This window comes from Phoca vitulina, unplaced genomic scaffold, assembly GCF_004348235.1.
Source record: "Phoca vitulina isolate PV1807 unplaced genomic scaffold, GSC_HSeal_1.0 scaffold27, whole genome shotgun sequence".
Lineage (NCBI taxonomy): Eukaryota > Metazoa > Chordata > Mammalia > Carnivora > Phocidae > Phoca > Phoca vitulina.
Genome location: NW_022589730.1, coordinates 100022 through 110645, shown reverse-complemented (window position 1 = coordinate 110645; position 10624 = coordinate 100022). Strand labels below are relative to the sequence as shown.

Genomic DNA, 10624 nt, shown 5'->3' with positions numbered 1-10624 from the left:
TGATCATGAATCTTTTTTTTACGTTTTATGTTTTTGATGTCACATTTTATGTCTTTTTATCTTGCGTATTCTTTAATTATTGTAGTTATAGTTATTCTTACTACTTTCATTTTTTAAAGAGATTTTATTTATTTACTAGAGAGAGATAGCGAGAAAGAGCATGAACGGGAGGTGGGAGAGGAAAAGGCAGGCTCCCCGCTGAGCAGGGTCCCTGATGCGGGGCTTGATCCCAGGACCCTGGGATCATGATTTGAGCCAAAGGCAGATGCTTAACCAACTGAGCCACACAGGCGCCCCACTACTTTTGTCTTCTAACCTTCATACCAGCTATAAGTGATTAACTACCATTACTATATATTTACTTTTACCAGTGAGTTTTATACTTATATTTTCTTGTTACTAATGAGCACCCTTTCTTTTAAGCTTAAAGAAGTCTCTGTAACATTTCATGTAAGGGTGGTTTAGTGGTGATGAATGCCTTTAGCTTTTGCTGTCTGGAAAACTCTTTGTCTTTTCTTCAATTCTGAATGATAATTTTGCTGGGTAGAGTAATCTTGATCGGAAGTTTTTTCTTTCAGTTTTTTGAATATATTGTGTCACCCCCTTTTGACCTGCAAAGTTTCTGCTGCAAAATCTGCTGATAGTCTTGTGGAGGTTCCCTTGTACATAACAAGTTGTTTTTCTCTTGCTGCTTTGAAGATACTCTAGTCTCTAACTTTTGACATTTTAATTATAATGTGTCTCAGTGTGGGTCTCTTTGGGTTTGTCTTATTTGGAGCTCTCTAGGCTCTGGATCTGGATGTGTTTCCTTTCCCAGTTTAGGGAAGTTTTCAGCCACTATTCCTTCAAATAATTTTCTGCCCCATACTCTCTCTCTTCTCCTTCTGGGAGCCCTACCATGTGACTGTTATCCCATTGATGTTGTTCTTGAAGTCCCTTAAGCTGTCTTCATTTTTTTTTCATTCTTTTTTCTTTTTGCTGCTCTGATTGGGAGGGTCCCACTGCCCTGCACTTGAGTTCATTGATCCTTTCTTCTGCTTCATCTAGTCTACTACTGAACCCAGCCAATGTATTTTTAAGTTCAGTTATTGTATTCTTCAGCCTGTGACTTCTATTTGGTACTTTCTTATATTTTCTCTCTCTTTGTGGAAGTTCTCACTGTGTTCATCCATGCTTCTCTCAAGTTTGGTGAGCATCTTTGTGAACATTACTTCGACTTCTTCATCAGGTAAACCACCTATCTCTATTTCATTAAGGTTATTTCCTGAGGTTTTATCTTGTTCTTTTGTTTGGAATATATTCCTCTGTTTCCTCATTTTGCTTGATTCTCTTCATATGTTTCTGTGTATTAGATGAAACAGCCATCTGTCTCAGTTCTAAAGGAGTGGCCTTCTGTGGGAGATGAATGTTATTGTTCAAACTTGCCCTAGCTCTTTGTTGTCTCTAGAACCTTTGTGATTATCCAAGCAGCCTATTTTAATAGCTCCAAGTTGTTGATGGTGTGCCAAGGCCTGTCAGTGTCCCAGTGGGTGAAATCTCAGACAGCATCTAGATTCAGGCTGATTGGAAGCCAGACATTCAGGCAACAGCTTTTGAAGTATACAAATATGTACAGTCCTGTGGGGCCACAAGCATAAGCCCTGTTGGTCACCAGAACAGGTGATCTGGAGGTCCCCTCGCCTAGGGTAGTAGACTCCCAGGAACTGTCTCTGTTACAGCTCCATGGGACCCAGTAATGCAAGCCCCCTGGCCACCCCAAGGGGGTGTCCCAGGGTGGTAGCCATAAAAACCAGGACACTAGATGGAAGAACTAGGGCACCAGACCTGTGTAAGAGCTCCCCTCTGCAAGACACTGGCACTCTGGAGCATGGCAGAGGGAGAGTGTGAAGATAGAACCTACCTTCCAAGGTCTCTAGGAGGGTTTACAGTCAACCCTTAGCTGTGTGTTTATTTAGAAGCCTGCTCCTCTGCCTGCAGCATTGAGGGTAGCTTATAGGCCTCTTTCTCCAAAAGACTGAACTCCTGGCTCTGTTCCTTCTTACTCTGCCCTGGCGTGTGGGGGGTGGTTGTTTGAGAACTCTTTTTCCATTGGTTACAGGCCTAGGGGACCCATGAGCCTAAAGCCCAATTGACCACTAGACCCAGGTGATGTAGAGGAGGTCCCTGGCAGCAGCTTTGAATGTTGGGATGCCAGAAAGGTTGAAGCTCCTTCCTGGGAGATCCCAGTGAGCTGCAGTGAGGCAGAGGGAGAGTGCAAGGATGGAGTACCTTGGCCTCTCTCCCTGAGAGCACCTCCATAGCCTCTAGATGTGTGCCATACTGAAGCCTGCCCCTTTCTCAGAGCGATGGAGGTATGTTTCGGCCTGCTGTCTGTGCGGTGACCAGGGGGCGGTATTCTGCCGACAGCAGTCTCTTTGATCGTCACAGTCCTGTGGGATCCAAGAACAGGCCCCCTGGCTTCCAGAGCCAGACTTTTGAGGGGTGTTCCTAGGCTGCAGCTGCAAAAACCAGGGCACCAGATGTGTGTGAAAACTCCTCTCTGAGAGATACTATTATTGTGGAGTGTGGCAGAGGGGTAGCCTAAAAACGACTCTGTTCTGGAGGATATGTCAGGAGGCCTGGCCCCTCAGGCCGATGCTTCAAGATTAGCAAATGGATCTCTGACATAAAGTCTGGGCACTGTTCAAACAGCTGCTTCTGCACTGGCCCTGGGGTGGTGAGTGGATGCAAGACCCTTAGGCATTTCTCAGGTTGCTAGAGTGCTCTGGGTCTTGTGGTCACCTGCCCTGTTGCTTTTCAAAGCCAGATGTTTTGAAGGTTTGTTCCGCAGGTGCAGCTCTTAACAATTGGGGTGCCTGATGTGGGGTAGAACCTTTTGGTCCTCAGGGAGAAGGTCTGGGTTTGTGAGTTCCCTCCCAATTGTGGGTTACTGCACTGGGGGTGGAGATTATGGTGAAACCAAGACTTAGCCTCTCCCACCCACCGTGATGTGGCTCTGATTTGTGGATGCGAGGCAGCTGCTCAGCTAGTTTTCAGAGGAACCTGTGCCATATGTAGCTGTAGAGCTGGCATGTCCATGGAGGAGTTGGGTCAGAATCTGGGTTTTCACGGCTGTACTGGGGCTTTGTAGGAGAATGTCCTCTTTGTAGGAAATTGTAACTAACAGTTCTGGGGCATGGGGTTGGCAGCTTACTCTTCAGCTTTTTTGCTGTAACTTTTCTTTGAGTTTTTTTTTTTTTTTTTTTTAAACTTCAAGTGTTCATACCCCCCTTTTTTTTATTAAAAAAATATTTATTTGAGAGAGAGAAAGCACACATACGGGGGAGAAGCAGAGGGAGAGGTAGAAGCTGACTCCCCACTGAGCAGGGAGCCTGATGTGGGGCTTGTTCCCAGGACCCCAAGATCATGACCTGAGCTGAAGTCAGACTCCCAACTGACTGAGCCACCCAGGTGCCCCTGTTCATAACCTTTGATACAGTGATTTCATTTCTAGCAATCTGTCCTAAGGAAATAATCAGAAACCTAAGCTAAGATTTATGTATAAAGCTTACACACTTTTTGTAATATAAACTCTGTAAATAACCTAGTATCTATCAGGAAAATGGCCAACTTAACTTAGGTATAGTTGCTATTTTGCAGCTATTAAAAATACTGCTTTGGAACAATTTTTATTGCTTCAGGAAAATTCTTGTGGTATGTTACATGAGAAAGTAAGATGCATCATGCTGGGTAGTCTCTCATTTAGTGTCTCTTGAGTTATCTCTCCGATGACTTCCAAGGAAGCACCTAAACATCAATGTGACTGTCTGCTGGGATTACTGTGGGTGGTTTTCTTCTTTATGTACATGCTATTTTTCAGATTTTCCAGAACGAGCATATATAATTTTTATAATCAGAAGAAAAGGTTTAAAAAAACCACATAACCCCACTGTCTCCCAGGAACCTTTCAGAGGCTTCAAAGGAGTTAGGACACTTGTGGTCCTCTAAGCACATGGCAGTCCTAAGATTTATCTGTTATTCTCATTTGCTCCATTTACTTTTTTTTTTTTAAGTGAGAGATTCTGTATTTTTTTCTGACTTCAGAATGGATTGCTTGCATTTTTCTGAAAACCTCAAAGAGTCAGAAAGGAAAAGTCCACCACCTCATTCCCAGACAACTGGTTTTGGCTCACAGTATTTGTGCTTTTTGTGTCCACCTTGCTTTACGTTCCATTTCAGTGTTGACCTGTGTGGATGTCTACGCAGCTGTCTCTCCTCAGGGTTTGTATGTCCGTGAGTCACGCTTTCTGGAGCACTTTGTGGGTTCAGGTTGTACACTTGAAGACAAGAGGGCAAGAACAGGCTCTGAGAGTAGAAATTTGGGTTCAGTACATGAAGATACCGGATATGAACTTCTGCACAAGGTTCAGATTCCTCCCGCCTGGACACCTAGAGGCCCTAGGGAAATCAAGGGCAGGAGAGACTATTTCTAGGGTACCATGTCAGCTCTGTGCAGTGCAGGAATGAACTTTGAGTCAGAAAACTTTGTGTTTGTCTCAGCCACATATGAGTGAGCAACTGGATTTAGCATGACCATGAGAGCACGTTTCCCACCTTCCTTGGTGGGGTTATGAGTGTCCGTGTAGGGTCACATTGTGAACTAGTGGCTCTTGGCAGTGCACGTCATTATGTAGAGAGGAAAAAACAACTGCAGCTTGAAAGCTTAGGTCTCCGTCCTGGGATGAGATGTTTTCTCCCCCTGCAGTGCAGATGCATGGGGTCCCTGTCTCCCCTGGATGATTAGCTTGAGGCTAAGTGGGTTCAGGTCAAGAAATAATGTGTTCACTTTCAAAGCTCCCTGGGGAAGGGAATTCAGAAGATGGCACTCATTTCCTGGGCTGGAGAGACCAATGTTGAATCATTTTGTTTGCTTTTTATTAACAAAATAAGAGTTTATTCCATTCCTTAGAAACGTGGTTCAGTAATGAAAAGTTCTCAGTCCCTGATCAAGTTCTCTTTTTATGAAGATAAAGGAGAAGGAAACAAGGCGAGGAAAGATAAGAGGGAAAAAGAATTTGTATATTGGCTTAGGGTGCCTTCTGAAATAGGGAATACTTAGGATACTTGGGAATTGGACATCAGAGGCAGAACGGAGGGTAGAGAGTGGTGGGGAACAGAAAGTGATTCACAGAAAGTTGTCTGCACATTGGGAAGGACATATGCAGGTGACCTGGTGTTATGTTATGGTCTGAGAGCCAGCATATAACACCCTAGAGGAAAATCCTGGATGCTTGTTGGACGGGCCCTTGGTCATTAAGGTCATTTGCTCTGAGGCAAATCCTACAACTCTCTAGGCAACACTTTTTTGGGGGATTAGCCAATGGTTCTCAAGGTGTGATTCCTGGACTGGCAGGTTCCACATCACTTGGGAACTTGTTAGAAATGAAACATTTCAAGCCCTACCGACCGGTCTCCTGCATTTGAGCCTCTGGGGGTGGGCGGGTTGCTCTGGCTGATTCTGACACAGATGCCACAATCTGGGCTCAGGACGTGGGAGCACCCTCCAGCTTGTGTCAAATGGGAAATCCTGAAGCTTACACTGAGTACCTTATCTTCCTAGAAGTTGGAAATCAGCTAAGTAGGTTTATACTTTCAATAGAAACAATGCATATTGAATATTTTTTCAAGTTTTTATTTAAATTCCAGTTAGGTCACATATAGTATAATACTAGTTTCAGGTGTAGAATTTAGTGATTCATATTAAATATTTGTGTTCATTTAGGGATTGGCTATGAGTTCAGCCTTATTATGTAATTTTAAGTTGAACTTTCAGACCACTGTGACTGATCTTCAGAGCTGCTACAAAAGCCACAGCATACTAATTCCTGCTATGAATGAGTTTTCTCCAATGGAACAACCTGTTACCACCCATTCTAGCAGCTATTTCTTTTCATGCAAGGACTAAAAGGGGGCATTTACACCATTTTTGGTTCATACTTGCATCAGAGCTATCATTCATTCATTTATATCTTTTAAAAGTACAATCTCCATTTTACCTGTTTCCAGAGAACACTTTTCCTTCAGTCCTTGAAGACTTGGCTCCTTATGTGGGCTTTGGTGGAAGTTGTGGGGCAGCAGCCGTGGGTCTAAACCGGTCCTTCTGGAGGGTGGTGCCTGACTACCCTGCTGTGGATGGCAAGGCTCACACAGGAAAGGGTTCACACACAGCTTGGCACACCTAGACAGCCAAGACGCTTGCTTCAGAAATGTCCCTGATGGCGGTGGCCTCTGTGCTGAACAACGACCTTCTTAATGTGTCCCTGGGCACGCCGGGTGCAGCTGGTGCGGCGGGAGGCTGCACGCAGCCCTGGTCCTTTTGGGCACCACCGTTACTCCTCTTTTTCTTGGTCATCTTGGAAACGAAGACCCCAGAAGTGCCTCAGAGCTTTCAAAAAACATTTGATGGAGACATGAAAATAACTTAATGGCCTTCTTTTGGAAGACTTATCTCAGATTTAGCTAAACTGGATTTTTTAACAATCAGGACTTTTCAGGTACCTTTGCAACTTGCCATGAGCCCCACTCCCCATGTGTGATCACTTTGAGTAATTCTGCAAGATGCTACATAAGGTCTGATTCGTGGACAGCCTCGTCACCCGCTGACAGGCGGGCTCCTCTGGACAGCACCATATGCCCTAGGGTGGGCAATATGGATTACTGGGTCAGGGAGACCGGCACCCCGTGCTGTGCATGCAGGTGCGTGCGCCTTGTACAAAGGCAAGCCCTGCATCTCCACCTCCTTCACCAGCAGCTCCATGTCCTTGGAATGTGCAGGGGACAGGCCAGCTATTGGGAGTTTCCCCAACTGTAAACTTGAAAAGCCACTGAAAGGGTTAGGTTGATGAATGCCTGTAGAAAGCACTTTCTTCCAGGAATTATTGGTGCTCACTGCTACCGCCATAACATCCGTGACGACTGAGTGAGTAGACCATGATGCTATGCACTCTATGTTTAGTAATGTCAGAGTGAGAAAGCATGAATGACAATTCTGCAAACCTGGGTATATTTAGGAAGAGCTGTATAGTAAGTATTTAGAAAACCTCTTTCCAAAGGACTTCAAAAGAAGTTTCTAGACCTAAGACACATCCATCTCCCATCAAATACAACTATAATTTAGTTATTTGAAATGACCTACTACCTGTTTGAGTTTGAGCCCATTTTCTCATCTGTAAAATGGGGATAATGCTACTTGCCTCATGGAGCACGTGTGACGATTAAGTGGAAAAATATGGCACATGACAGGCACTTGGTAAATATTAGAGGCATTCCATTCTGAGTGGCAAGTTTCTGCTCATCACTAACACTGCTAATCTCTCCAGTATTTAGAACACAAGTAAAAAATATTAAATGCAAAGAAAAAGTTTTTATTCTTTGATATATAAAACCAAGAAAACTTTAATGTGTAATACAACATAGTTTTTTTGTTTAAGGAGAAAATGGCAGAAGTAAAGATATGGGTACAAAAATACACTCAAGCAGCTGTTCCAAGAAATTGAGAATTCCTAAAATTATGAACAACAGCATACAAGTCTCAGAGGAGGCTTTTTTTTCTTTTGACTAAAAAATTATTCACATTTGCTTAACTTAAACATGGTAAGAAATATAACTTTCCTTCTTGGTAACAGATCCAGTTACTCAACAAGATATTCAATAACCAGCAATAACTTAGTAAAAGAACATTTCATTTGTGATAGTAACTAGCATTAGAGTTTTGGTTCTATAATAGTTACTGTAGTAAAAAAAAAAAAAAACAACACTTCTGACTGCTTGTGTGCCAGAAAAGATGCTCATACAGTTCACTGGAGCCCATAAATTTGGGTGTATTTGGACTCTCACCCCAGACCTCAAAGGGAGAGCACCTTTGGTCTTCCCTGTGCTTAGGAACAAAACCAACAGCGAGGCTGGTGTACAAATAACAAAATCAAACATAGGTGCAGAAGACCACAACTACTCAATAAAAACTATTTCTGCCCAATAAATAGTTTCCAAAAGAAAGAAAAATAATTGGCTTTTACACTTAATGAATTCAGGAAAAATGAAGATGTTGAGGTACTGTTTTTCATTTGTTAGCGGCCATAAATCAGGACAGTTTTGCCACTGACCAGCAGGGGGCGCTGGACCACAGGAGAAGCAGCTGTGTGCTCTCCCAGGAAAGGCATCCTAGAAAAATATTTTTACCTGTATTTATATGAAAGCTTTATTTGGTCAAAGTTTAGTTCTCCAAGTATAAGTGTAATTTTCTCCTCGATATTGGATTCAAGCAAAATAGACTTCATATAAAATTGGATCAAACATGAATAAACTTAAAATTACTAAATATATAAATATTGCTGGAAGATCAAAGGGAAGTGACAATGAATTTAATCTGTGTTAAAAATCAAGTTCCCGGTGACTTGTTATTTAAAAACAAAGAACAGAAACTATACATCCAAATGAATATGAGCTTTCAAAGGCCTGGCTGGAGGTGTGTGGTAGGCTTATCCATCCTTTCTGCTGATAGTATTTCAAAAATTGCCCTCAGATTCAATCAGTCCACAGGAGAAGACAGTAAATATTGGCTTTTGGTCACAAAGTATTGCTGAGCATCGCCTTCCAATCCAGCAGGGCCGGCACTTGCCCTCCGCCCGCCCGCCTGCGAGGCCCTCGCTGATTCCGGCCAGCTCCTTCTCCCCAGCGGTGTTTGGGAGCCCAGCACCCCCGGTCTGACCTACAACCACCAGCGATGTGGAAATTTGACGTTCATGGTCCACAGTCACGCGTCCTGTGGGTGCGGTGCCGTCCTGCCGTCAGCGGAGCGAGCAAGGCGGGGGAGCTCAGTAGAAACTGGCTGCGTCTGCAGGAGCCACGCTAAAAACACCATGTACGGTCTGTAAAAAAGTACTTTTAAAGCTTCATTTATAAAAGTATTCTTGAAACTGAAACATGTTCTGCACTTGGTCAGGAAAGTGCCGGGACGGGCTGCAGGCGTGTGCACTTTATGTTCTGTGGAGAAATTCTATAAAAATAGCATTTGTGTTTTCTATCCGTAAGTTCGAGCCAGGCACGGGGTGTGCGAGCATCAAACAAAAAGGGGTGAGTCTGCGTGCCCGTCCCGATTTTCAGCTCGGACTCCGCCTGACCAGCGCCTGGCAGGGGCGCCCCGCGGGCCTACAGCGTGACGGCCGGGCCGTGCTCCTCCACGGCGCCCGGGGGCAGCGGCAGGGCCAGGCTCTGGCGCGGGTCTGCGCGCAGGGAGCTGAGCAGCCGGTGCGCCGGGCCCGCGCCGTTGACCCGCGCCTGGCTGCCCGGTGGCGGCGGCGGCCTGGGCACCGGCCGCGGCTCCAGGACGCCCTCGAGCACCACGTCGGGCTCGTCGTCGCTGTCGGCGTCGTCGGGCTGCAGGTGCAGCAGCGCGGGGGCGGCGGGCAGGCTGTGGCGGCTGGCCGCGCTGTCCGAGGAGCGGCCCGAGCTGCCCGACGCGCGGCTGCCGCGCACCACGTTGTTCCTCTGGTTGGCCGGCTTGACCGTGACGATGAGGTTGTGGCTGTTGGCGATCATCATGTCCGTGACCTGGTCCAGCGTCTTCCCGGCCACCTCGATGCCGTTCACCTCCAGGACCTCGTCGTCCACGGCCAGCAGCCCTGTGCTCTCGGCCAGGCCGCCCGGCACCATGCGCGAGATGAAGATGCCGGGCACCTTCTCCAGCCCCTGCGGGGCGACGCGCACACTCGTGCCGTCACGGATGTAGAAGCCCAGCGGCTTCTGGCAGCCGTGCCTGTACAGCCTCACGCGGCGGTGCGTCTCGGGCAGGATGTCCACGTCGATGATGGAGGACACGGGGCGGAAGTCGTGCGGCAGGCCGATGCGCAGGTGCGCGCGCCTGCGGGGGCCGTCCTCCCGCAGCGCCAGTGCCTTCCTCCGGCGGGACAGCGAGCCGGCCCCGAAGCTGCAGTGCTCCGCCTCCTCTGAAACAGCAGAGGGGACGGTCAGGACAGGGGCCACAGGTGTGGGAAAGCACCGACGGGCAGCGCGTGCGCGCCGAGGCTGCCCGTACCTGGCAAAGCCTCTCTGCTGCTGACGGGGCATCTGCTCCTCCGGTGGGCCCCAGGATCCTGCGAAACTCTGAGCAATGCGCCCCACAATCGCATCACGTCTTTCAGCTAATTCCCTACGAGTCTCACGCACATGCCTAGGAGTTACCAGTTTGTTACATCACACCTCACTTTTTGGGGAAGTCTCCACCTCCAGGAGGATATGCTGGAGTAACTTTCTGAGTTGTTTCACTGAGTCCACAAATAATCCTGGCATCCGTTGACCTGGCCCCAATAGTTCAAGTGCAATTGCCTCCCTAAAGTTAGCTCTCTGGAACTCTCCAGAACCACCCACAGGCCACCGACAAAATGACTGAAAGGTGGAGAGGCAGAAATAAGAAACTGCAATAAAGAGGATTAACAACAGATGGAAAGTTTAAAAGTGCCTGATTGGATCCTGGGAAGAGGGCAGAGCAGGGAGCACCAGGAATCTCTCCCCACGGGGCAACGACCACACGGCAGAATCTGTCTGATGGGACTATCTGGGGACTGCAGAGTCGGCTGAAGGCTTGCAG

At 46.7% G+C, this 10624-nt stretch overlaps 1 protein-coding gene across 1 annotated transcript in view; it reads right to left on the bottom strand.

Annotated features, from left to right (window-relative positions):
• Positions 1–7475: 7475 nt before the first annotated feature.
• PARD6G (par-6 family cell polarity regulator gamma) overlaps positions 7476–10624 on the bottom strand; it is a 90952-nt gene continuing 87803 nt past the window's right edge. The window contains exon 3 of the mRNA XM_032422797.1: positions 7476–9983. Within this exon, the coding sequence (XP_032278688.1) occupies positions 9187–9983 (797 nt within the window). The 3' untranslated portion in view covers positions 7476–9186. The remainder of the gene's footprint in view (positions 9984–10624) is intronic.